At 44.0% G+C, this 27,882-nt stretch overlaps 1 protein-coding gene across 4 annotated transcripts in view; it reads left to right on the top strand.

Annotated features, from left to right (window-relative positions):
* The first annotated feature begins 850 nt into the window (after positions 1 to 850).
* USP28 (ubiquitin specific peptidase 28) overlaps positions 851 to 27,882 on the top strand; it is a 65,263-nt gene continuing 38,231 nt past the window's right edge. For 3 of the 4 annotated variants that reach the window (XM_066245030.1, XM_066245039.1, XM_066245015.1), the window contains exons 1-7: positions 851 to 965; positions 14,742 to 14,819; positions 15,817 to 15,949; positions 19,480 to 19,585; positions 20,509 to 20,668; positions 26,595 to 26,681; positions 27,378 to 27,515. In XM_066245030.1, the coding sequence (XP_066101127.1) occupies positions 909 to 965; positions 14,742 to 14,819; positions 15,817 to 15,949; positions 19,480 to 19,585; positions 20,509 to 20,668; positions 26,595 to 26,681; positions 27,378 to 27,515 (759 nt within the window). In that variant the 5' untranslated portion in view covers positions 851 to 908. Of the gene's footprint in view, positions 966 to 8,545; positions 8,597 to 14,741; positions 14,820 to 15,816; positions 15,950 to 19,479; positions 19,586 to 20,508; positions 20,669 to 26,594; positions 26,682 to 27,377; positions 27,516 to 27,882 lie in introns of those variants that run through there. The other variant, XM_066245022.1, reaches the window with a different exon arrangement.

Below are 27,882 nucleotides of genomic sequence, written 5' to 3'. Positions count from 1 at the left end.
TTGCTCCAGATAAAGATTTTTGACTAAGACCTTAAATCAACAAGACCAGTAGGAGTGTCCGTGGGAGGAATCAGCGGCTACAGGAAGAGTTCTCTAAGTCCGTGCAGAGGACCCTGTAGGAAGACCATGAGCACAGTAGAGCTCTGCGTCCTCAGTGTCCCTCCCTTTCTCTTAGTCTCTCTGCATCTGAGCAGCTGCCCGGCGCGTGCGGCTCGCCCGGTCTGCACACTCGGAGCTGCACCTTTCCTTCCCCCTCCCCCGCCCAATGCTGTTTGGTGACAGAACACCGAGTCTCCCCATGCCAGACGAATGTCACGGCACCACGCTGGGCATCAGTGAACACAGGTTTGGTCAAGTTTAGAAAGTTCTCCTCCATTCAACCTCTGCCTCTCCTGTTTTTTAACGACGATTAATAACTTTTCATGTCACCATACTTGGAAACAGCTAAAGAACCAGGCGGGAAACCCCGTTTACGCGGCCACTAGACAGGGTCCCTAGTCGGTGAGCAGTTATGACTCGTTGGAGGAGAAGACTGAGCCGGTGCTGCGCCCAGAAACGATCGCGCCTCGAGGACGCCGCGCCGGCACTCCGAGAAGCCATTTCCTGGGCGCGATAGTCACCGCCCAGGACCGCGACGCTGACCGTTAGCCGCGCGCAGGGCCCGATCACGTGGCCGACGCCCAGGCAGAGCTGCTTGACCCTCGGCCGCGCGCCTGGCGTGCGCGCGAACCCCGGGGGGCGGGGCGTGTAGACCAAGCCTCGGGCGCGCGGGGGGCGGGGCCGTAATGGGGCGGGGTGGAGGGCCGGACGGGGCGGGGCCTCCTCCACCTCCTCCGCCTCCTCCTCCTGGAAGGCTGGGCTGGCGGAGGTGGCGGGAGGTCGGTGACCCGTGGAGCTGTGTCTCGGCCATGACTGCGGAGCTTCAGCAGGACGACGCGGCCGGAGCAGCCGATCGCCACGGCTCGGTGGGCCCCGTGGCGGCGATGGGAGCCAGGAGTTAGGGGGCGGACTCCATGCCCGGAATGGGGAGGGTGCGGGGCCAGACGGGAGCGCGCGGGTCGCGGCGGGCCTGCGGGGCTGGGCGCGGGGCGTCGAGGGCGCAGAGAGAGCCCGGAAGGAGGCTGAAGTTTGCGCGGCTCGGCTGCGGGGACCGAATCGGGGCTGTGGGAGTTGGAGGGTGTGTAAAGGCTGGCGATGAGCTGTCTGCACCGGGACCTCTACGGAGACGGGGGTGCTCCCGGGCCGCTACCCGGCGTGAGGCTCCCGGGGGCGGCTGTGCAGGCTTCTTTGCTTTGTTTTTATTTTCAAATCCGTTTTCCGGCATGCTGCTTTCAAGAGTCCCACGCAGAGAAAAGTTACCTAACTTAAGCCCGGGATCTTTCCACCCCTTGTGATAAACCGGGGTCTCAGGTACCACTTCCTACTCCCCCGCCCCCGCTGTTTTAAAATAGCACCCACCCCTTGCCCCCAGTGATGAGAGTAATGATGGTAGTAGTTACTCCAGATTTTTTTAAAGAAGGGGAAAGGAGCAGCACCATACATACAAGGTATGCGGATAATGTTTTCCTATTCTGTTATCTCAGAAGATCGAAACAGTACGAGGATTTTTGGGCCGAGATGGTGAGTGTGAAGGAACATTAGTTAGAGAGAAGATCCACAGGCTGACGTCTGTGTGGAGAAGCTTGGGAAGTGGGCAATCTGAGACTGTCTTCTAATGTTACTTTGGAATGTTATAACCTCACACTGTCTCATCACCCCCTCAAGCACTACTCTTTTTCAAGACAAAATGGGAAACTTGTGCCAAGTATTCAAGTGTGAGTTTGGAAGTGAGGAATTTCATAAAATAATATTTAAAATGCAAAGCTGTCAGATACCCCCACGTGAGAAACCTTTTATGGCTTTTTTTTTTTTTTTTTTTTTTTTTTAGAGAATGAAAGAGGCAAGGGAGAGAGAGAGAGAGAGAGAGAGAGAGAGAGAGAGGAACATTGATGTGTTCTTGTAAGTGCCCTGATCCGGTGTGGAACCTGCAACCCCTGTGCTTCAGGATGGATCTCCAACCAACGGAGCTTCCCAGCCAGGGCTTAAGTATTTTATTGATTGATTTTTTATAGACAGAGGAAAAGAGAGAGGGGGGAGGGGGAAAGGAAGCATTCATTTGTTCCACTCAGCCGTGCATTCATTGGTTGCTTCCTGTGTGTGCCCTGACCAGGGATGGAACCCTCAACCTTGTCGTTTTGGGGTAGGATGCTCTAATTGAAGTGACAGAGCTAACGGGCCAGGGTGAACCTTCTGCGCCTTTTAACTCTTTTCATGCACTAAGGCAGGCGTCCCCAAACTGCGGCCTCCTGAGGCCATTTATCCGGCCCCCACCACACTTCCGGAAGGGGCACCTCTTTCATTGGTGATCAGTGAGAGGAGCACTGTATGTGGCGGCCCTCCAACCGTCTGAGGGACAGTGAACTGGCCCCCTGTGTAAAAAGTTTGGGGACCCCTGCACTAAGGAGACCCGTAGTGTATAAAGTGAACACACTTCCTTTCTAAAACTCCTGTAGTAAAAGGTCCTTTCATCCAAAATTAAAGTATGTGCTGATTTCTAATGGAAGTAGTACTTTTATTTTTATTTTTTTACAGAGACAGAGAGAGAGTCAGAGAGAGGGATAGACAGGAACGAAGAGATGAGAAGCATCAGTCATTAGTTTTTCGTTGCGATTGTGACACCTTAGTTGTTCATTGATTGCTTTCTCATATGTGCCTTGACGGGGGGGGGGGGGGGGGGGGGGGGGGCTTCAGCAGACCAAGTAACCCCTTGCTCTAGCCAGGGACTTTGGGTCCAAGCTGGTGAGCTTTTGCTCAAACCAGATGAGCCCGCGCTCAAGCTGGCGACCTCAGGGTCTTGAACCTGGGTCCTCTGCATCCCAGTCCTATGCTCAATCCACTGCGCCACCATCTGGTCAGGCGGAAGTAGTACTTTTAGGTGTTCAGCAATGCCTCCTGAAATCTGAGTCAGGATTTTCTCTTGTTTCAGAGATCAATCAGTTCTACTAGTTTTAGAACAATGTTTAAGAACAGGTGGGACGATCTTAGTTTTGAGACAGTTGTGTTGATTTAGAGAAGAGACTTTTAAGGGTGAGCAAGTCATAGTTAAATTTATCAGGACTGGCAGTTGAGACCATTTGCCTGTTCATCAGTTGCATCTTCATTTCCCTTTGCCACAGTTTGAGCGCGGTGAACACTGTCTCATCACTGTCTATTTGAGACTTTTGTGTGAGAGGTGTTTTGTGAACGCTTGTATATGTCATAGATATTTTTGGAAAGTTTGGAAGTCCAGTGGCTGTGGTTGGCTGGAGTATCCTGATTGCTGGTGACCTACAGAGTGATGACATTAACTGTTCTTCCCAGTGATTCACCCCATACAGACAGATGATAAACTTGGTATGTTTGATAATGTGTGTGTCCTTTTTGTTTTTGCTAATGTAAAATGCTTGAAGCTAGCAGGCTAGGTTGAAGGAATCTTACATGGGGGAATTAACTTTCCCATCTCAGAGGAAAGATTTTTAGTAACTTCTTCCTCATCTTGATAAGTTTCCTGTTAGAATAGACTCTATTTTGAATTCTCTGTAGTATTCTATGTTTTTCTTTGAGAATCTTTCATTGTTCTAGTTGAGAAGAGGTTTCATCCAAAAACACTGAGAAGCTATTTAAAACCTAGAATGCTTCCCTTCCTTATTGGTCATTTGTACATGGGCAAACCTCTATAGCCTCCCAAGAATTTTAGTGAGGGAAAAATATAGTACTCTTTTTTTTTTTTTTTTAAGTGAGAGGAGGGGAGCTGGAGAGACAGACTCCTGCATGCACCCTGACCAGGATCCAACCGGCAACTCCCATCTGGGTCTGTGCTCAAATCCACTGGGCTATTTTTAGCACCGGGGGCTGATGCACTCCATCAACCAACCTATCCTCAGCACCTGGGGCCACACTCGAACCAGTCGAACCTATGGCTGCGGGAGGGGAAGATAGAGAGAGAGAAGGGAGAAGGGGAAGGAGGGAGAAGCAGATGGTCACTTCTCCTGTGTGCCCTGACTGGGAATCGAACCCAGGACATCTACATGCCCAGCTGACGCTCTACCACTGAGCCAACCAGCTGAGGCCACATCACACATTCTTTATGCTAATTGAAGCTCTATAAAAACCTGCCAGCTTCAGTGAAAACTTAATGCCCTTTTTGTTTTCCCTTGATTTATTGGCTTTCATTCCCTTTTACCTTGTCTCGTTAATTGTGATTTTTGGAGCATCAGTAAATGAGTGTTTGGTTGGCTTCCACAACCCTCATGCCTCCACATGAGTACATTGTTCGTAAAACACATGGACAAATAATGCCTCAGCAGGCCACATCTTTCCATGTGATTTGTTTCATCAAAGAGATGTAAAGCAATAGCCAAGAGAAGCAGATATTTTTCAAGGACAATAATGATGTTGATAATAATATAGTAGTTAACGTTAAGCATGTACTGTGTACCAGACCCTGTGCTCAGAACTTTACATGTTATCTCAGTACTTATGATTCCTCTATGAAGTTTTCTTATAAGAAGGCTTAAAATTGTTCATTAATTTGCTCGAGGTCACCTAACTAGTAAGTGCTACCGCTAGAATTGAACCCAGGCAATTCTGACTCCAGGAACTGAAGATATCCCTGATCCTACTTTTTAGTTGGTGAACCAATATTTTCAGGCCAGAACCTTTATATTACTCTCTAGACTTCCCCTGATATTTTAAACTTTCAATCCTCCTTGCACTCTTTCTAGATAGATAACCTCTTTTTCCCATTCCACTGAACTTGCTGACATCTGAAGGGAGCTCTTTGTCTCATGGTCTCCCCCTGGACCCCTGCCTTCAGCATCTCTTTTGTCAATGGAAAAGATACTCATCCTTCTTCCTTCATTTGTAAAGATGAATCTAGATCACTGGTGTCTAGAGACCTTTTTGATTGCGCCTGTTGGAGGAGGAGGATGCTGGCATCTAGTGGACAAAAGCCAGCAATGCTGCTAAGCACCCTACAATATATAGTATATCCCCTAAATCAGGGGTCAGGAACCTTTTTGGCTGAGAGAGCCATGAACGCCACATATTTTAAAATGTAATTCCATAAGAGCCATACAGTGACCCATGTTCTTTACACATTATCCAATAAAAATTTGGTGTTGTCCCAGAGGACAACTGTGATTGGCTCCAGCCACCCGCAACCATAAACATGAGTGGTAGGAAATGAATGGATTGTGATACATGAGAATGTTTTATATTTTTAACGTTATTATTTTTTTTATTAAAGATTTGTCTGTGAGTCAGATGTAGCCATCAAAAGAGCCACATCTGGCTGGCGAGCCATAGGTTTCTGACCCCTGCCCTAAATGCAGAGTTGTCTGGTCTAAAATGTCAGTAGTACTAGGCTTGAGAAACCCTGGTCTGTATGATGTCTCTCCTTACTCCTAAATTATTTCATGTCTACTTGTTTACTTTATCCTAGCCTAACCCTCCTCTCTGCCCTGTCTCAGCTGTTGCCTTGTCCACCTCCTTTCTTTCACTTTGTTCAGTTTTTAACAGTTTCTAAATCTTCCTGTTTCTTTTTAAAAGTTTTTCCAGTAACAGTTTAATTCTGCTACATTGTAGAAAACTTGGAAAGCACGGACCCAACAAGATCAGCTCTTGGCTGGTAGTAGGCACAGCCTCTAGACTGAGACAAGTTGATTCCCAGGTTCCACGACAGCTTGAGGTAGCAGTGACAGGTTCTGCAAAAGCCCTGTTGGGAGTTGGCTGTGGGGACCAATGTAGTCTCCAGCAGGAGGGCTGATTGCCCAGAGGCCTGCAGAGAGGCTGACCGGGCAGCAGAAGGTTAGCTTGTAGGGTAGTGAGTGGTTTTATGTGGTCAGCATCTCCCGTGCTGCCCAACGAGAGCCTTGCCAAGAGTAGGCTTTTAGAATTTGTCACTAGCAAATGAAACGCATCTCTTGGAAATGACCAGTGACTGACTACCTTTGGTCTAATCAGTGGCCTTTTAGTAATAATTCTTTTTAACATTTTCCCTTAGTTATTCAGGTATTTCTCGAGTCCTGTTCTCATGCTTTTATTTCTAATGATTCTTTATTGCCACTTATTTGTTATTTATTTTTAAATGAGAGGAGGAGAGATACAGAGACAGACTCCTGCATGTCCCCTTACTGGTAACCACCTGGCAACTCCTTTCTGGGGCCGATGCTCAAATCAACTGAGCTGTCCCCAGCACCTGAGGCCAAAGCTCAAACTAACTGAGCCACTGGCTGTGGTAGTAGAAGAGAGAGAGAGAGAAGAGGGGAGAGAGAGGGACAGAGAAGCAGATGGTCGCTTCTCACGTGTGCCCTGACTGGGAATTGGACCTGGGATATCCATACACTGACCTGACGCTCTGTCCACTGAGCAACCAGCCAGGACTGAAAATGCATTTCATATGACTGTATTGTAACTGTTTCCTAACCTAATTTATATTTGGTTTCTGCATGCAGATGTGTTCTAAAGTAAGAAAAAGGCAAGGTACAGGACGTGGTGGATATTGTAAAAAATATTTATGTGCAGAGACCATTTCTGGAAAGATACATCAGAAACTATTAACAGTGGTTACTCCTGGGAAATGGTACTGGGATAGGAAGTAAAGGAAAATTTCCTACTCATTTTTTTATCTTTTTGTACTGTTGGAATTTCTTAGTGCATTTAAGAAGAAGATATGAGAAAATTTTAAGGTTAATAATAATTAGTTCCTTTTTTCCTGTTAATTCCAGTTTAAACCCCTCTATATGCAATATAAGAGTGACGAAATTTTAAAAGCTTTTAATGCAGGGGTCGGGAACCTATGGCTCGCGAGCTAAATGTGGCTCTTTTGATGGCTGCATCTGGCTTGCAGACAAATCTTTAATAAAAAAAATAACGTTAAAAATATAAAACATTCTCATGTATTACAATCCATTCATTTCCTACCGCTCATGTTTATGGTTGTGAGTGGCTGGAGCCAATCACAGCTGTCCTCTGGGACAACACCAAATTTTTATTGGATAATGCGTAAGGTACACAGGTCGTTGTATGGCTCTCATGGAATTACATTTTAAAATGTGTAGCGTTCATGGCTCTCTCAACCAAAAAGGTTCCCGACCCCTGTTTTAATGCTTTTTAACAACTTTAAGCCAGTTAATGAACTGAAACAGTCATTTCAAAATGCACCTATTTTTTGCATCATTAAAATCAGTTATCTAGTAACCTATTTCAGGAGGTTTAGTTGTATCCATAAAAAAACTGATATTTGTTATTTTTAGAGAGTCATAGCCTTATGGCATTTTCATTTTATTTTATTTTATTATTTTTTAAATTTGTAATATTTTTCTGAAGTGAGAAGTGAGGAAGCAGAGAGACAGACTCCCACATGTGCTCGAACAGGATCTTCCTGGCATGTCCACAAGGGGGCGATGCTCTGCCCATCTGGGATGTTGCTCCGTTGCAACTGGAGCCACTCTAGCGCCTGAGGCAAAGGCCATAGAACCATCCTCAATGCCCAGGCCAGCTTTGCTTCAATGGAGCCTTGACTGTGAGAGGGGAAAAGAGATGGAGAGAAAGGAGAGGAGGAAGGTTGTATAAGCTGATGGATGTTTCTCCTGTGTGACCTGGCTGAGAATTGAACCCGGGACTTCTACATGCCGGGCTGATGCTGTACCACTGAGCCAACCAGCCAGGATAGCCTTATGGCATTTTTAAATAAAAAATCTCAAGTTGCACTCTGAAAGTCTTTATTAAACAAAACGGTTTACCAGGACTTTGCTAGTAAAAGAAGAAGAAGACATGTCTAGGGACATGTATCGAAACCAACCATAGCAGCATGGCTAGGTAAGAAGGACAACATGTCCATCATCCTGGAGTTTTGCAAATGTTTTTATACTTCAAGTGGGGGGGGGAGAGAAAGATGTAAGCTGATTTATGTTAGCTCTAGACTGAGGGGATAAAAGAAGGTGAAATGGGGCAAGTGTGGACTAGGGGTTACTAAATTTCAACATATTCTAGAATGTGAAAAGTCTTTTGTCAGAGCTGGTCCACAGCTATTAGCAGGCTACTTCTGTTCTGTCTCTCTCGCTCTCTGTCCACTGTGATTTTAATTTAGACCATCTCAGAGTTTTTTTCTTATTTTAGTGTATTAGATTTCTGCTTCATTAGTAAATTGGACCAAAAAAGAGTTGTTACTGGAAGAAAAACTGAAAAAGCCGAAGGGTTCTTATGGACTGTTCCTTGTTTTGTGCAAGTTGGAAAGGTTAGTGGGTGTTTCAGATTGCATTAGGACCTGATTGCCCAGGCTTTGGCCAGATGGCACAGTGGGTAGAGCGTCATCTCAGTGCGTCGAGGTTGTGGTCTGTCCCATGTCAGGGCATGTATGAGAAGCAACCAGTGCATGCACAACTAAATAGAACAAGTACATGGAGCAACACATTGATACTTCTCTTTCTTTCTCCTCCCCCTTTATTTTTCTCTTTCAGATCAGTGGGGGTATAAAAGACCCTGTTTTCCAGGTTGAATTTCTGGAGTTGCTGCTGTATGTTTTCTTTCACTTCTAGAAATTATTACTTTTATTTTACTTTTCTTGGGTACTTAAGTTTTATTTTAAAATCAGAAAACAAAATCTTTAATTTTGGAGGGAACTTTATTAGGCATATCTTGTAAGTTCTTTAGAGTAAAGAAACATTTATCAATATTTATTTAGTTTTAAGTGTAGCAGTGCCTTTGTAAAAAATACACAATTGAGATCAGGAAATATGTACACCAGATTGATGAAAATATCTTCCTTGTTTGAAGGAATGAGATAATCTAGAATGCTTCTTATCTCAATACTAAGCTGGGTATTTTAAAGATAAAACTCAAGTCATCTCACAAATTGGCCTCATCTGATTAAAGAGAATTTAAATTAGTTGCAGTAGATTAGGCCAGTTATTTATTACCAAAATTTGATAGCTTAATGTTTTTATTGTCTGAATAATCCTGTTTACTGCTTATTACAAGATGAGGGACCGTCTTTGCCATAAACAAGCCTCAGCCCTGAGGAGTGCACTGGATCACACCAAACCACCAAGTCGCTGAGATCAGAAAGCTTGAATTCCTCCTTTCTAGTGCCTTTCTTCACTGCCTCTGGGCAAGAAAAGCGAGTACTTTTGGTTTTATAAAAACAATGTGAATTTAGCTAAGGAAATGCAAACCTGTTGGTTCTTGTCAATTATTTGACTTATGACGGGAGCACAAGCTTTGTTTTGTCTTGTGTTAGATGTGTACTGTGTGTGTGTGTGTGTGTGTGTGTGTGTGTGTGCGCGCAGCATCATAGTGGTGAAGTTAATATTTAAATCAGCTTCCTGTGAAGTTCCAGGAGAAACTGTGACTTAGTAATATAGTAGGATCCTAGTGATCTTAGTTTATCCATTACTGTAAAGTACACATTTAATATATAGTACTTACTAGGATTTTGGTTGTGGGTACTGTTTGAGAACTTAGGTTTAGCTGAATATTTATTAAGACTGAATCATGTAATAGCTGTTGTTTATGTTAACAGCATAGCCTACCTAATCCTTTGTTATTCAAACTTTTTTTTTTTTTTAGTGAAAGAGAGAGCATGCTTTGTTAAGCTGATTATATTATCTCCAGTTTGGGAAGGACTAGGTGCCTTTTCAGACTACCAGTCAGCTTCTCAGTTGTCCCTGGGTTTGGTCTTGGCTGCTTCCCCTAACCAGTCCATTTCTTATATCAGGGGTCCCCAAACTTTTTACACAGGGGGCCAGTTCACTGTCCCTCAGACCGTTGGAGGGCCGGACTATAAAAAAAACTATGAACAAATCCCTATGCACACTGCACATATCTTATTTTAAAGTAAAAAAACAAAACGGGAACAAATACAATATTTAAAATAAAGAAAAATAAATTTAAATCAACAAACTGACCAATATTTCAATGGGAACTATGCTCCTCTCACTGACCACCAATGAAAGAGGTGCCCCTTCTGGAAGTGCGGCGGGGGCCGGATAAATGGCCTCAGGGGGCCGTAGTTTGGGGACCCCTGTCTTATATCTTCCCGGGTTCTGTGTCCCTTATCCAATCTTATCCTTTTCCCAGGATAGGCTCCACCCCTTGTGATCACTGTCTTAGTTCTAGAGGCAGGTGCCCAGCAGAGGGATTTCTCCTGCTGTTTTTATTCCTCAGTCCTTCCTTCCCCTTGAGGATTAGGCCCTGAGGGCGGAGGATACAAGTCCCCTGGAGAGCCTATGAAAGCAGCAGCATCCCAGCGCAGCAGGTCCAATACCGGATTCAGCATCCCAGATGATTACTAGAGTTCTTAGTGTCTGATCTCTTTTGATCCTTCCTTTATCCATATTTAGCTACCTTCTGAGCTCTGTCCTATGGATAATTCAAATGAGGTAGTATGTTGTATCATTCTTACCTTTATGGAGGCTAAAATTTCATAATTAAAACAATTGGAGTACCCCATGATGAGCAAAACCTGGTAAAGACAGACTTATTCATTCACAAGTTCATCTGTTCCCTCAATAGCGAAGTTAGAAAGGGGAGAGAATAGTAAGGACCAGAGTCCTTGGGAACACCTTTAAAGAAGACGTAAGGTGAATATAACCCTTGACTGTAGATTGGCATTCCATGGTTAATCTAGGTGGTATTACCAGAAATAGTAGAAGTAGCCCTTTAAGGCGTGAGAGGGTGAGTTTGTGAGGTAAGGAACTGTGTAGGAGAAAAGGTGAGAGTAGAATCAAATAATGGTCTTTGAATAATAGCAAGATGAGGAATTGGGATTTGAATTACCATGTAGAATATTGTTCTTAGAGCTGTAGAGAATGATTTACAAAGGTGTCACTTCTGCCCAATAGCTTTGAAAAGGGTAAATTGAGAGTGTTTTTTCCTGAGTGTACTATTCTAGATGTATTGATGTCCACCGCTACCCATTACAAAGTAGAAAAAGAGTGGGGCTTTAACCCATGGCCAAACGTACTGATTAGTGAATTAGTTCATACTTGTGTACTGTACATCACTGATTTGCATTTATTTGGCATTCTGAGAGCTCTGAAATTGAGATGATCCTTACATTTACTGTCATCTAGATGTGATATAGTTATCATTGTAGGTTTGGTCATAGCTGTTTCCACTGTCAAAACAGTGGGGTTATATGCACTGTGTGTACTATATGGTTTGTTTATTTGCCATTTAAAGTATCTTTAAAAAGATGACACTATGAGTCAACATTTAAATAAAAAAAAGAAGAAGAAAGGCATAGGAACAAATGCAGGATATATATTTGATTTTATGTGAAACAAAGGGATTGCAATTTCAAGTTTTTGTGCAAAGCTACACTCAAATGCTTTATGGGACCGAAGAAGGAAAAATGCTATAGGTATATTGTTTTGTGACTGAGAAATGTGCAGAAGAATTGCCTAGTGCATGGCAGGCCTAGTACATCTGGAAGGAGGGGAAATTGCTATATTTTTCAACATAAATAAGAAATTGTAGAGCTACAAGAAGTTGGTGTGACCAATTCATGTCTCCTAGGACTGTCCTGAAGACACTGTGTCATAGATAAGTGGAAACAGTTTTTCTCAGTGTATAAAATACTTTTTATAGCTGATGGCACCTTAGATTCCATCAAATATAGTATTTACCTCAAATACAGTATTTACCTCAAGTATAGTATGTATTCTCCCGAGGCTAGCTTGTTTAGAGCTGACTGTACTATTAAGTAATCATATTTGTGATTATATAAAGGCAAACGAAAGAGATAGGAAACTTGATGAGATGCGAAGGTTGAAGTCAAAATACAAGAATAAAATTTTGTATTGTTTTGCATCAAGTAGGTATTTTTTTAAATGATTTGAGAGACAAAGAGGAAGAGAGAGAGAGACATCAACTTGTTGTCTTGCCTATTTATACATTCATTGGTTGATTCCTGTGTGTGCCTTGATCGGGGATCAAACCTGCAACCTTGGCGTATTGGACAACACTAAACCAACTGAGCTACCTGGCCAGGGCACATCAAAGAGGTATTCTTACCTGTTTTGTTTTCTCAGATACAGCAGTGCATAGAGGTTAGAGTGCAGACTGGAGCCAGCAGCTTGGGGTTAAATCTCAAGTCCACCCTTTACTAGTAAGCAATAACGTTGCGTAAGTTATTTAACTTCTCTGTGCCTCAGTTTTTTGTCAAATGGACATAATATCTGTCTCAGGTTTGTGTGAGGGGTAAATTAGTTAATACATGAGAAGAACACCCAGCTAAGAGTGAGCAATGTGTGTTATTTATTTTTTACTGGGATTATTTTCTGTGAATCCTAAGTGTCAGTTGATATACAGAGTAATTTGAGGTGGAGATGTGATTATCTATCTTACTGTTACCTTCTAGGCTCCAGTTTAGGTTTAATGTGCTACTCTTTTACCTCTCTGTATTATTCCACCTCTTTTTAGGGCATATTGATTTTGATTTCTTAATGAACTGTATGTAATTTTTGATGTATAGAGAGCCATATACTTTTACCCAGTAAAATCAAATGTAATTAGAATTAGTTTGGAGAAAACTTTTTAACATTTAATTTTCTAAAAATTACACGTTTTTTGTTTTCAGCATTTGCCAAGGCTAAATCTGGACACCTGCTAGTCTAGTCTGATAGTCGCTCTCCCAGTCCACAGGCAGTGACTCCTTTTGACAAGACTCATAGCCTCAAAGACTGATGGTCTCAGCAGGGTCGGGTTTCATTTCTAGCCTATGACTGTGGCTTATCACTAGAACAGAGAGACTGACTGTAGGGATGTTTCATTTAGTTATTTCTAGTCTTATGATACTTAAGTGTGTTGCACTGGGCCCTCAGCTGTTGAAGTACCTAGGATACTGTTTCTGTTGCAGCTGGTGGTGATGCACAATGCCTCTTGAAGACATGCTACTAACTGAGATTGTTAATGGTGACGTGTTAAGGATTTGTTCTGGTTTTAATTCTTGGATAACTTTAGGAATGGTTTACATTAGATTTCTTCTCACTGACATAAATTTGAACTGTTTTGTTTTAAATATTCATCTAAATCAGTGGCAGTCAACCTGGTCCCTACCACCCATAGTGGGAGTTCCAGCTTTCATGGTGGGTGGTAGCGGAGCAACCAAAGTATAAATAAAAATATAGATTTAACTATAGTAAGTTGTTTTATAAAGATTTATTCCTCCAAACTTAGCGAAAATCTGACATAAAGTACTTGGTAAGTAATTATTATTACATGCTTTAACTTGCTGTAACTCTGCTTTATAAATTTTATAAAATAAAGTTACTTCCCTACTTTATAAATCACCATTACCGTGGAACCAGTGGGTGGTTAGAAAATTTTACTACTAACAGAGATACAAAAGTGGGCAGTAGGTATAAGAAGGTTGACTACCCCTGATCTAAATGATCAGTGTCTTCAGTTGGACAGCCAGTTTAAATTGAGCTTATTTGTAAGTAGTTTTTTTTGTATGTTAACTTTTTTCTTTATGTAACACAGGATAAAATATTCAGTGAAGATTTTAAGGCTGAAAAGGGTTATTATAAACTGATCTTGTGGGAGCTGAAAGTTACCACAGGGTCAGTTTTTCTGTGATTCAGATCAATGAAGAGAAAACATCCCACTGTTTATTACCCCTGGCATTTTATTTATAATTCAAAAAATTCTAGCTTTAAACTTAATTTTAAGCAATTAAACCTAAAGTTTTAACTATGATGTTGGTGATCTCATTTGTTAATTACATGTTGGAAACTTAATGTCAGTGAAAAATGACACATACAAAAGGCATGTGCACTGAAGCTTAAAATAGCTCATCTTCACATCCATGCAGATTCCCCGAACTCCAGAGATGACCTACTTACTCTTGTACTACTCACAAAAAGAAAAACCTGAGGCACTTTAAGCATCCCTTTAGGATAGAATACTACGTTTAAATGTTTTATATACTTATAGTTTCACTGTTTACTCATATTTTTTCCACAAGTGCCAAAAACATTTTCCACGAGTGAGCATTTAAGAGAGTAATAGATTAGGTGCTTTAGCACGTGCCTGGACCATGTTGTGGCTAGGGGAACTTTCCCCTTTAGTTCTTCTGGCTGATTGAATAATTCACATGACATACAGCAGCAGTTAACAGGAGAAATAAAATTTAATATGTGTGCACAGAGTACTCACATAAGCGTGAAAATTATGAAGACTGAGGCAAAATGAGGTAGCTATGTCAGCTGGGACAAGAGTCTGGGATTTCAAAGGGGAAAGAAGTGATTCACAGGGAAGACACCAAAGTAGACAGCAAGTTCTTGCTAGGTGACTCAGAAACAGTGGGACACACATAATTCACATGTGCCTAAGTGAATTTGCTAAGGTGATTATGCTAAGAGTTTCTTCCTGAAGCAGAGTTTTCTATCCGAATCTCTAGGTGAGAAAGGAGAAGCTAACTTTTTCTATTTTGTTAAACTTTAATTGTTTTCAGCTCACAATGATCTGTTTGTCAAGGTGGCACATTCTAGAAGACTCTGACAACAGCCAGTATCTTGTTGCTCGGAAGTTGTCAGTTCTTTAAAGTGAAAAATGCGAGTCTCAGACCTGTTTTTTCAGGATACAGGTACTCATTAAATGTATCCAAGCTTATGTTCTGACGGACAAATGTCTATGTTTTTGCCACTCAAATGTAGAGCTGCCAGATGCTGGTAAACCAGCTGAGGGAAATCACAGGCATCCAGGATCCTTCCTTCCTCCACGAGGCGCTGAAGGTCAGTGTCAAGCTTTATAACAGTTGTCCATGTCATAGTTATGTCAGTTCAGGCCATTTTAATGCCAGAATGAAAGTGTATACAGGGACAGAAGCTCTACAGGCTGAAACACCCAGTATCTTCAACATGTAAATTATAAAGGGGGTGGGATTTCGATGGGGGAGACTCTCAGTGGCAGAACATACAGGGCAGGAGAGATTTATGAAACATATCAACCAACTGTATTGTATAAACATGGATCTGCTCAAACAAATGAACTAAAAATATCTGAGTCTGGGAAGTTTGAAATGGTTATTTGTTATTTGAAAACTTGTTACTTACTCTCCAGATGTGATAATAGCATTGCTTGTTCTATTTTGAAAAAGATACATTCTGAAATGTTGACTGAAGAAGTAATCAGATGCTTAGGATTTGTTTAAAACACTCTGGGAGACTTGAGCAGAATGGGTAAAACAAGATAGACCACCTTGGTAATTGTTGAAACTGAGTGATAGGCAATAATTATACATTTCTTCTACTGCTATAAATGTTAGAGAGTTTTCCTAATAAAAACTTCAAAACAAACAGAAGTATGGTCATCACTACAGAACATGGCAGCTGCGTGGCATTTTTATTGCAGAGCCTGACTTCATGCAGGAATCTCTGGTTCTTAGCCAGCCCCCATTTATACATCATGCCCTGACCATTCTGTTAAACGAGGAGTAGCAGCATCCAAAACAGTGAGAAGGAATCTCTAGCAAGATTTTCCTTTTTGCACATTGTGGTAAATCAGAACCTAGCAGCTCCTTCCCTGGAACTAGGAATTTGATATACGTTCTAAGCACCGTCTCTTACCATCTTCCACCTTACCCTTGTGTTCTGATTCTATGCTAGACATATGCTTACACTTGGTATGTCACCAGGGTAGTAAGGAATTATCACCAAAAAACTAACTGGCACTACTTATGTTAAATGCTGTGATGCTTTACTTTTGAAGTTTTTATTTTTTTCTCCTTAGGCTAGTAATGGTGATATCACTCTGGCTGTCAGCCTTCTCACTGATGAGAGAGTTAAGGAGCCCAGTGAAGACAGTGTTGCTGCGGAACCAACTGAAGCTGAGGAAAGTGCTGCCAACAAAGAAGTCTTAGCAAGTAAGTATGTCCTCTCTTAGTCCTGCTCTGAACTAGCAAAAAGTAAGTGTATGAGTTTCCTATCGATCATGTCAGTGTTTGGGAATAATGGTAATGATAGCGAATTATTAAACCGTCACTGCGAGCCAGGCACAGTTCTAAGCACTTACGTGGATTCGTTCATTCAGCACTTATTTGCTGAGCGCCTACTTTGTGTAGCACTTTTGATGAACTGGAGATGAACAGAATAAACAAGAATTCCTGCCCTGGTGTTGCTTATTTTTTGAAAGGAGATGGACAAACAAATAAATTATATAGCACGTTAGAACATGATAAGTCCCATAGAGAAGGAGTAAAGGAGGGAGTAAAACAAGGAGTTCTGAGAATTAGATATGAAATAGGATGGCCTTTTGAGAAGGGGGAGTGAGTGAGCCTTCCGGTGGGAACGTGGAACGTACAGTGGTTTGCTTAAGGGCCAGCCAGGAGGCCAGGGCTGTGGCTTAGTGAGTGAGGAGGGCAGGAAGAGATGAGGCTGTGGAGGGAACAGGAGGCAGGTCACGCAGAGCCTTCACATGTGCTTGGTGTTTACTGTGTGTGAGCTGGCTAGCCATGGGAGCATTTGGAGCAGAGGAGTGATAGAAACTATTTCTATTTTCTGAGATTATTCTGACTGCTCTGTTGAAAATAGAATGTGGGGGAGTGGGCAGTGAGCATGGGTCTGAGTGGGCAGCCAAGGACCAGTCAGGGAGCTGTTGCAGATGAAGTTGGGTGGACCAGGATGTAGTGATGGAGGTGTGAGAAGTGCTTGCTATATAGGATTTGCTTACAGGATAAGGGTTGTGAAAAAGAGGAGTGAAAGGTGACTCCAGGTTTCTTTTCCCCAAGGAGCTGAAAGGATGGATTTGCACTTAACTGAAGTGGGAGTAGCAGCAGATGGAGCAAATTTGGGGCGGAAGATGAAGCAGTTGGTTTTGGAATATTAAGTTTGGATGCCTGTTAGACATTCAGGTGGAGTGTCACAAAGGCAGTGGAGATCCAAATGTGCAGTTCTGGGGAGAGATCTGGGCTGGAGCTAGAGAAAACTTGGAATCATAAACTTGTAAATGGTGTGAAAGTTACAAGACTGGATGGACTCTCCAAGGGAGTGGGTATAGAAAAGAGAAAAGGTGCAGTGAGTAAGCAGTGGGCACTCCCAGTGTTAGGAGGCCTGGGCAGGGAACAAAGTGTCCAGGGGGAAGCAAAGGAGGTTTCCAGGGGAAGGGAACCATCGGCTGGGTCAGATGGTTTTAACGGATATTTGGTCTCTTTGCAGTTTTGAGCTCTTCTGAATAATGCTGGTATGAATATTCTCGTATACGTCAGTGCACATAGTGACTTTTTTCTTAATTTTTTTTATTTATTCATTTTAGAGGCGGGGGAAGAAGGTGAGAGAGGCTGAAGGAGAGAGAGAGAAGGGCAGGGGGAGGAGTAGGAAGCATCAATTCCTGTATGTTCCTTGACCAGGCAAGCCAAGGATTTTGAACCAGTGACCTCAGCGTTCTTGGTTGATGCTTTATCCACTGCACCACCACTGGTCAGGCCATAGTGACTCTTCTCAATCACTATTTTTGGATACTCATCCATGTTGAAGATTATACAGTTCATTATTTTCACTGGTGTGTATTACTTCATGATTTGAATATGCCCCAGTTGATATATGTATTTACTGACTTTGAGGTTGTTTCACAGTTTTTGCTATTATAAACAAGGCTTCTGGGAGCTATTTGGATTCATGTTACTTGTGCATGGCTAATGATGTTGAGCATTTTCTCATGTGCTTATTTAGTTGCAGATTTTAGATAGTTTGTATATAAGTCCCTTCCTTGATATATGGTTTGCAAAAATGTTCTCCCATTCTGTAGGTTGTGTTTTGACACTCTCGGTGGTGTCCTCTGATGCCCAAAGATGGTTTTTTGTTTGTTTGTTTTTGTTTTTATGTCAAATTTAAAAATTTTGTTCTTTGGTTGTTTTTGCTTTGGATGTGATCTCTAAGATGCCATTATTAATCCAAGGTCACAGAGGTTTACAGTGTTTTATTCTAAGAGTTGTATAATTTGAGCTGTTACCTTGAGGGCACAATTCACTGTAAGTTCACTTTTGTAAATGATGTGAGACATGGAGTTAAGGTCATTCTTCTGCATGTGGGTATCCAGTTGTCTCAGTGCCACTTGTTGAAAAGATAGTCTTTCTCTGTTGAATTGTCTTGGTACCTGTGATGAAAATCAGTGGACCATAAGTATGAGGATTTTTTTCTGTTCCATTGATTCTGTTCCATCTATCTCTGTATTTGTTCTTATGCCAGCAGCCCACAGTTATAATTACTGCAGTTTGGTGGTTTTTTTCTTTTCAAATTAAATGTTTTTCACTTCTCATATAGAAATTCACTTAACTATTGTACATTGATCTTTTAGCTAGCCACATTTTATTATAACTAGTATTTTTTTAGATTTTGGGTCTTCCTTGTAGGTGATTATTGTCTGTGAATTATGACAGTTTTGTTTCTTATTTTCCAATTCTTATATTAAAAAAATTATTTCTTATTTCATTTTCTTATTTCACTGACTGGGACTTTCAAAACCATAGTTAATAAAAGTTTTGATAGTATACATCTTTGTCTTAGTCTTGGTTTTAAAGGAAACATGTTTAACATCTCACCATTAAGTGTAATGTTTGCTGTGGGGTTTTCATGGGTGTGTTTTCTCAGTCTAAGGACATTCTCTTCTCTTTTTAGTTAACTTGAGGTTTTTATTCTTGAATAGAGGTTGACTGTTATTAACTATTTTTTCTATATCTATTATCATTTTTTCCTTTAACTTTTTTTTGTGTGTATTTTTTCTGAAGCTGGAAACGGGGAGAGACAGTCAGACAGACTCCCACATGCGCCCGACCGGGATCCACCCGGCACGCCCACCAGGGGGCGACGCTCTGCCCACCAGGGGGCGATGCTCTGCCCCTCTGGGGCGTTGCTCTGTCGCGACCAGAGCCACTCTAGCGCCTGGGGCAGAGGCCAAGGAGCCATCCCCAGCGCCTGGGCCATCTTTGCTCCAATGGAACTTTGCTGTGGGAAGGGAAGACAGAGACAGAGAGGAAGGAGAGGGGAAGGGGTGGAGAAGCAGATGGGCGCTTCTCCTGTGTGCCCTGGCCAGGAATCGAACCCGGGACTTCTGCACGCCAGGCCGACGCTCTACCACTGAGCCAACCGGCCAGGGCCTTCCTTTAACTTTTAAGATAGTGAATTTTACTGGTTTATTTTCTAATGTTAATTCAATATTTTCTACAGTAAACTCTTAATATTTAATCTTTTAATATATAATGGTATTAATATATAATCTTTCTTTGTACATTATCAGGATTCTGTTTGCTAATGTTTTATTTAGGTTTTTTGCATTTGTAATCATGTGTGAGTTTGAGTCTTTCTAGTTTTGTGAATGCTTTTATTTTTTTTCCTCAGTAGAGACAGGAGTACAGTGTTTCCTGCATGTAGACTGATTAAGTTTCAATGTGTCTTACAGAAGTAATAGATCTTACTCATGAGAACAAAGATGATCTTCAGGCTGCTATTGCTTTGAGTCTACTGGAGTCCCCCAGTGTTCAAGCTGATGGAAGAGATCTTAACAGGTAATTAATTGAATTTATAATCTTTGCTCCTCGCATTAGTATGTAGGTCAAAGGCAATAGCTCTGTGAGTGTCACTCAGGAACAATTCTGCTAGGTTCCTTCAGTTGCACTGGAATTAAAAAAATTTTAGAAGAGAATTTTTGAGCTTACTCTGGTTCACTTTTAAGTGTAATGTTTGCTGTAGGGTTTTCATGGGTTCTGTTTGAAAAAGCCAGCTATGATAAGTGTCTTATGCAGCCTGTGGTCCTGGAGTAGAACCCTGCAGATTTTGTAGTTGAGAATTGCTAAGTGATGGGGAAAAAACATCTTAGTGCAAGTATCTGATAAATATGCGTGCCCTTTGTAAATGTTGAAGGTTATGTTGACTGTTTGAAAATGAAATTATGATTCAGCTACCCTCTCTCAGAAGTGCAAAGGGGATATATTTTTTGAATTGGTACTGATTTGATGGTTGTCTGGAATTGTCCACACACATCCAGGTCCAGTGTGTCAGTTTCCAGATGTGTTTTTCCCTCATACTGCTGAGCTTTGCTTTCAGGGAAACCCAGGGCCAGGTTTGGGTGCTGGATGGTTTGGAGGCTCTTACATTAAGCAGCATATCTCTCTTGCCTCTTTCAGTGACACAATCTGAGACAAAGCACTGTTGTTGAAATGTAAAACTTTAAAAATGATAGCTATAAATAGTCTTGAGTCTCAATTCAGTTTCATAAAAAACTGTATTAGTAAAAATCTGTTATGTAAGAATTAACATCTCTATGTTTAAACATTTTCACTTACAGTATGATCTTTTAATTACTGTATAGCTAATGATTACCCAGTAAATAGGTTAAACTACTTATGAAAGACTACCAACATCCTCCATCTAGCATGTTGTTCTTGAACTTTTTTCTTTTCCTGTTATGTGGTGTGTGGGCACAATACAGGATGCATGAGGCAGCCTCTGTGGAAATGAAACGCTCAAAGAGAAAACGCTGTGAAGTCTGGGGAGAAAGTGCCAACCCCAATGACTGGAGGCGAGTTGATGGTTGGCCAGTTGGGCTGAAAAATGTTGGCAATACGTGTTGGTTTAGCGCTGTTATTCAGGTATGACACTTTAGAGAGACAGCTGTGTCTTCTGGAAACAATACTGTAATTGGTTAAAATGAAGTATGAGAAACATAGTTTTTAAAAAATGTAAACACAGATAAAACTGGGGAGTTTTCTCCGTGGCATCACTATGTTTGGTTGCTTTCTTGTGTTTTGGATTTATCTGCTCTGGTGTCTAAATTGGGCAGTACTAAAAGCAATCTTCTGTGCTCTAAATATGTTGAGGAGGTGTTTTGGGTCATCATTAGCAGAGCAAGAGTTAATGAGAAATCAATTATTGGGAAGCTATTGTAAATATCCAGACAGGTAAGGATGGTAGTCTGGAGTAGAGCTGTGGCATAAGCCATGAAGGAAGAGAAGTGAGAACATTCTAGAGGTGTTCAGGGGTCAGATCTGCAGGATTGAGTAAGGTGACTAGATTCAGGATCTCTAGAGGAGAGAACTGAGACAGACTCCCAGGTTTCTAGCTTGAATAACCAGGTGGATGGTAATGCCATCTGACACTTCAGTAGGGCTGATGTAGATGTGTGTTAAGAGCAGGATTTCAGTCTAGTTTTTTTCTTTTCTCTAGTAATATTTATAAAGTGGCAGAGCCAAGATATGTGACAAAAATAAGATAAGTCGTCCCTTAAAGAATCATAGAGTGTGGATAAGAGAGGAACCTTTAAGATATTCCAGTCCAGAGTTCTTGTTTTAACTTTTTATCTTCTCTGAATTTATATATGATGATCTTTTCATTGAAAAGATTTTTAATACTAAAAAAAAAAAATTAAAAAAAAATCATGTCCTGGACATTGGACTCTTAAAGGCAGAGCCAGTGTACAGTTCCCCTCTCAGGGGTTCTTGAAGGGGTAAATGAATGAGCAAGTGAGTGAACAGAGTGGTGGAAGAAAGTGTGTCACGTGCTGTGACACACAGGGGTTGAAAGAACATACCCAGGCTTTGAGGAAGCCTTGGGAAGCCAGGTGACCCTCCAGGGCAGATTTCACCTGTGACCCCATCATGGCTTTGGAGTCAGTCCTTCATGTGAGGGTGGGGCAGATTTGGCCACATTTTCCTCCTCCTGAAGCAACATGAACACATCACCTGGGTTGCTGCCAGCACAGGTGGGTGGCCTTGGCTGCCCCCATCCCCACTGAGCTTCCCCAGGAGAACAGCTGAGCTCTTCTCTTGATGTTATGGTTGAGTTTCCTGTCTTCCCTGATGTTCATGTGCAGGTTTTTAACCTAGGAGTCTCCAGCTAAAACCTCACAGAAGCCATCTTCGTTCTTCTGTGTAGCCATCCAGGGGTACTTTGCAAAGTAACGTTTAGGATTAACTTATCAGTGGGCTTCCAGCTTTAACCTGAATCCAACAAGAAGCCACAGAGAACCCCCCTACCCCTCACCTCCACTTGGAAAACTGGCCGAGGACACCCTCCCCAGACAGCTGCTGACATGTGCTCAAATGTGTGTCACCCTCGCATCTGCTCCATCACACTCCTGAAACCACCTGCTTCTGGACAGAGAAGAGCCGTGAGGGTGTGCAGGGGGTCGTGGCCGCCAATCCCAAAACTGGCCACACAGCCTAGCCCCTGCTCTGATGTGGGACTCTGATGTTTGGGTGTCCTGGAAACAGCACCTCAAATCACTTGACTCTTGGGAAGCTGACCTCTGGATCAGTTCAGCTTTGTACACACTTGATTTGAGGTGCCACACGGAGGTATCCCATAGACGGTTAGCTGTGTAAATCTGTACGTCAGTAGAAGATCTGGCTGCAGATACAATACTGGGAATTAGTGCACGGGTGCTGACAAAGCCCAGGGATGGTAAGTTCCCTTGAGAGAGCCGCCTCTCTGGAACTGTCTCTAGGCATCTGGACTGACATGGCCATAAAATGGCACATGGTCCTGCTCCTGTAATCTTCTCCGTCCTAGTACTTAACATCTACCCAGCTGCTCAGCCAAAGGTGGAATCCTCCCTTTCCATCCACAAAAGTCCATGGATTTGTGTGTCTGGCACTGTTTTAGCCCTGGGAAACCACAGTGAATAAATCACCCTTACTCTCATGGAGTTCACTCTGAAAAGAGCGGACGTGCAGTAAATAGAATGTGTCAGGTGGTGACGAGTCCCATGGAGACAGTTCAGTGATGGTGAGACGGTCCAGAGAGGGTCAGCTGCAGAGGAATTGGCTGCTGTTCATACAGGGTAGTTATGTGTGGCCTTTTCGATAGGTGGGCATTTGGTAAGTGGGTACCTTTTTGTGGTTTTTAAGAACAGTGGCATTTTGGGGGAATGCCCAATTTTGGTGAAGGTGAGGAACGGTGTGATGTGACTGAAATATAAAGCAGTTTTCTCGTGGAGAAGACGTCCTAGAGAGTGTCCTGGGTGATGAGCAGAAGAGCAGTGATACTGGGAGAGTGGAGACATGTCCAGTAGACAGCCGGGGTGGGCAGAGAGGACATGGGCCTGGGAGGGTGGAGACATGTCCTGTAGACAGCCGGGGTGTGCAGAGAGGAGATGGGCCTGGGAGAGTGGAGACATGTCCTGTAGACAGCCGGGGTGTGCAGAGAGGACATGGGCCTGGGAGGGTGGAGACATGTCCGGTAGACAGCCGGGGTGCGCAGAGAGGACATGGGCCTGGGAGGGTGGAGACAGGTCCGGTAGACAGCCGGGGTGTGCAGAGAGGACATGGGCCTGGGAGGGTGGAGACAGGTCCGGTAGACAGCCGGGGTGCGCAGAGAGGACATGGGCCTGGGAGAGTGGAGACATGTCCGGTAGACAGCCGGGGTGCGCAGAGAGGACATGGGCCTGGGAGAGTGGAGACATGTCCTGTAGACAGCCGGGGTGCGCAGAGAGGACATGGGCCTGGCAGAGTGGAGACATGTCCTGTAGACAGCCGGGGTGGGCAGAGAGGAGATGGGCCTGGGAGGGTGGAGACATGTCCTGTAGACAGCCGGGGTGTGCAGAGAGGACATGGGCCTGGGAGAGTGGAGACATGTCCGGTAGACAGCCGGGGTGGGCAGAGAGGACATGGGCCTGGGAGGGTGGAGACAGGTCCGGTAGACAGCCGGGGTGCGCAGAGAGGACATGGGCCTGGGAGAGTGGAGACATGTCCGGTAGACAGCCGGGGTGCGCAGAGAGGACATGGGCCTGGGAGAGTGGAGACATGTCCGGTAGACAGCCGGGGTGCGCAGAGAGGACATGGGCCTGGGAGAGTGGAGACATGTCCTGTAGACAGCCGGGGTGGGCAGAGAGGAGATGGGCCTGGGAGGGTGGAGACAGGTCCGGTAGACAGCCGGGGTGGGCAGAGAGAACATGGGCCTGGGAGAGTGGAGACATGTCCTGTAGACAGCCGGGGTGCGCAGAGAGGACATGGGCCTGGGAGAGTGGAGACATGTCCTGTAGACAGCCGGGGTGGGCAGAGAGGAGATGGGCCTGGGAGGGTGGAGACAGGTCCGGTAGACAGCCGGGGTGTGCAGAGAGGACATGGGCCTGGGAGAGTGGAGACATGTCCTGTAGACAGCCGGGGTGCGCAGAGAGGACATGGGCCTGGGAGAGTGGAGACATGTCCTGTAGACAGCCGGGGTGGGCAGAGAGGACATGGGCCTGGGAGAGTGGAGACATGTCCTGTAGACAGCCGGGGTGGGCAGAGAGGACATGGGCCTGGGAGAGTGGAGACATGTCCTGTAGACAGCTGGGGTGGGCAGAGAGGAGATGGGCCTGGGAGGGTGGAGACAGGTCTGGTAGACAGCCGGGGTGTGCAGAGAGGACATGGGCCTGGGAGAGTGGAGACAGGTCCTGTAGACAGCCGGGGTGGGCAGAGAGGAGATGGGCCTGGGAGGGTGGAGACAGGTCCGGTAGACAGCCGGGGTGTGCAGAGAGGACATGGGCCTGGGAGAGTGGAGACAGGTCCTGTAGACAGCCGGGGTGGGCAGAGAGGAGATGGGCCTGGGAGGGTGGAGACAGGTCCGGTAGACAGCCGGGGTGTGCAGAGAGGACATGGGCCTGGGAGAGTGGAGACAGGTCCTGTAGACAGCCGGGGTGGGCAGAGAGGAGATGGGCCTGGGAGGGTGGAGACAGGTCCGGTAGACAGCCGGGGTGGGCAGAGAGAACATGGGCCTGGGAGAGTGGAGACATGTCCTGTAGACAGCCGGGGTGGGCAGAGAGGACATGGGCCTGGGAGAGTGGAGACATGTCCTGTAGACAGCCGGGGTGGGCAGAGAGGACATGGGCCTGGGAGAGTGGAGACATGTCCGGTAGACAGCCGGGGTGCGCAGAGAGGACATGGACCAGTGCAGTTGCACACCTGTCTTCATGGTGGGACCCAGGAGACCTCACGATTGCATGACGAAGCTGGAGTCTCCGTCTGCCCAGGCTGCCGCTTCACAGGCTCCGGGTGCGGGCAGCAGGGCTCATTTGAGGGGTGTATTGCAATGAGTTGTAACAGTTATATGAGAAATTTGAAAACAATATCCTTCAAAAGATACTCATTTTAGAAAAATGTGTGATTTACAGAACAATTCAAAAAATACTTCTCCCTAACTGTCAGCCAGAGGTCTGTGCTGTGACCGTTTTAAGTGTGCTACTCTGATGAGTGGGGATAGTAGGAGCGCCGTGCTCACTACCGGCTCCAAAAGTAGATGTTACAGCCTCAGTACCGTTGAGTCCCGGTGTTCCTGTCCCTAGTCCCTTCTTTCCCCTCAGACATACCCATATCTGTAGGAATCCTGAACAGTATATGATACTGTTTTATCTATAATTATACATGATATAAACAATGTAATACTCTATTTTTCTTTGACTTTTTCACTCAAAATACACGTCTCAGGTTTATCCATGGTGATTAGTGTAGCTCCTGATCATTCATTTTCACTGTTGTGTAGCAGTCCATTTCATGAAAACATTACTTTTCTACAGAAGTTTGTTTTCTTTTTCTTTTTTTCTTTTTTTTGTATTTTTCTGAAGCTGGAAACGGGGAGGCAGTCAGACAGACTCCCACACGCGCCCGACTGGGATCCACCCGGCACGCCCACCAGGGGGCGATGCTGTGCCCATCCAGGGCTTCGCTCTGTTGCGACCAGAGCCACTCTAGTGCCTGAGGCAGAGGCCATAGAGCCATCCCCAGCGCCCGGGCCATCTTTGCTCCAATGGAGCCTTGGCTGCGGGAGGGGAAGAGAGATACAGAGGGGAAGGAGAGGGGAAGGGGTGGAGAAGCAGATGGGCGCTTCTCCTGTGTGCCCTGGCCGGGAATCAAACCTGGGACTTCCGCACGCCAGGCCGATGCTCTACCACTAAGCCAACCAGCCTGGGTCAATACAAAATTATTTTAATGACTACATAATAGTCTTTTTGTTTTTCTTTTTTTTTTTTTTTACAGAGTCAGAGAGAGGGATAGATAGGCGCAGACAGACAGGAACGGAGAGATGAGAAGCATCAATCATTAGTTTTTCGTTGTGTGTTGCAACACCTTAGTTGTTCATTGATTGATTCTCATATGTGCCTTGACCGTGGACCTTCAGCAGACGGAGTAACCCCTTGCTCAAGCTCAGCGACCTTGGGCTTAAGCCGGTGAGCTTTTGCTCAAACCAGATGAGCCTGCGCTCAAGCTGGCAACCTCGGGGTCTTGAACCTGGGTCTTCTACATCCCAGTCTGATGCTCTATCCACTGCACCACCACCTGGTCAGGCCATAATAGTCTATTGAATGAATGTACTATAGTTTATTTACTCTGTTCCTCTTGTTAGCCATTAGGTGGTTTTTAGTTTTTCCTCAAAGGATTAATGTTCTTTCAGCTCAGTTTTTATGCATAACCATTATTTTCTTCAACATAATAGAAGGAGAATTACTGTATCAACATCTATACATACTTTTAAGGTAAAAGAAATATTGTTTTGCTGCAATTATTTTGAAAGAAAGGCTATGAATTTATTTCTTTATTTCAGTCTCTCTTTCAATTGCCTGAATTTCGAAGACTTGTTCTCGGCTTCAGTCTGCCACAAAATGTACTTGAAAATTGTCCAAGTCACACGGTGAGTTGCTGTTGAGGAATCTTCACTGTTTAGTCCCTGTCATCCCAAAGTTTGCCTTTTTTTTGGTTACAGCTGATAACTGTGATGCTCTTTGGCTTGTGCTAATATTGTTTTCACTTCCAAATGGCTCTTTTTCTTCTTTGTGATAAGAAATAAGGATTTGTTTTCAAAAATATAAAGTTAGTAGGAATAAAATTAGAAAATCAGTTCCAAGAAAAGGGTGAGTCACTCCTCCAGCATCAGCACGTGGTGGTCAGAAGTTCCTGTTCTCTTTGTGTGTCCTTCCGCTGCATTAGCACTCAGACTGGTGACAGAACGAGGGCCTGGTGCTGAGCCCTGCACCTGTGCGAAGAGGCATTAGGGCTTCCTGCCAGGGGACAAAGCCTCCTGCCAGTGAGCTAACCCTTCCCAGGGTGCCACCTGGGTGAAAGGAGCAAGGACAGAGCCTCAGAGAACAAATGTGTCTCCTTCTCTGGCAGTGTTACCTATCTCTCTTGCTTCTGCACAGACATTCCTTCAGTTTAGGGGGTCCCTACAGAGAGCTGACCAGAGCACCTATAACACAGTTGGAGACCTGTCCCTGGTCTAGATCTAAGTCAATATAAATTAGGGAGTGATCGTTGACAGCTTTTCTCTGTATGTTCTAGTTTTCCAAGTAAGAGGTTGTAAGAATACACATTGCTGTGTTTTCTACAGGAAAAGAGAAATATCATGTTTATGCAAGAGCTTCAGTACTTGTTTGCTCTGATGATGGGATCAAATCGCAAATTTGTAGACCCTTCAGCAGCCCTAGATCTCTTAAAGGGAGCATTCCGATCACCTGAGGAACAGCAGGTACAAGGAGAGTGTTTTCCCTCAAACTCTGTGGAATTTGAAATCATGTTTAATGTTACTGTAGTCTCTGATAAACTGGGAACACACTGCATGGGACTGCGGATGCCTGCCTTTGCCCTTTATAATGTCTAAGGAACAGATGGTTAAAAGAGAGAGTGTGTGTGGGGGGGTGGAAGTGGAGGGAGGCTGGCAATTCTAAGGAAAGACGTAGTAGTAATAGAAAGAATAGAATTAGAGGCTGTTGAAGTAGGAGGAGATTGGAAAATATCTCAGTGAATTCTAGCAAGGGTCACTGAGAAAAGTCAAGTCCTTTGCACCTTTGTCTGGGGACAGCCCAGAGAAAAATCTTATGTTTTAAACTATCTAA

This window comes from Saccopteryx bilineata, chromosome 1 (assembly GCF_036850765.1).
Source record: "Saccopteryx bilineata isolate mSacBil1 chromosome 1, mSacBil1_pri_phased_curated, whole genome shotgun sequence".
Classification (NCBI taxonomy): Eukaryota; Metazoa; Chordata; class Mammalia; order Chiroptera; family Emballonuridae; genus Saccopteryx; species Saccopteryx bilineata.
The sequence above is the reverse complement of the archived record's forward strand: the minus strand, read 5'-3'. Positions and strand labels throughout refer to the sequence as shown.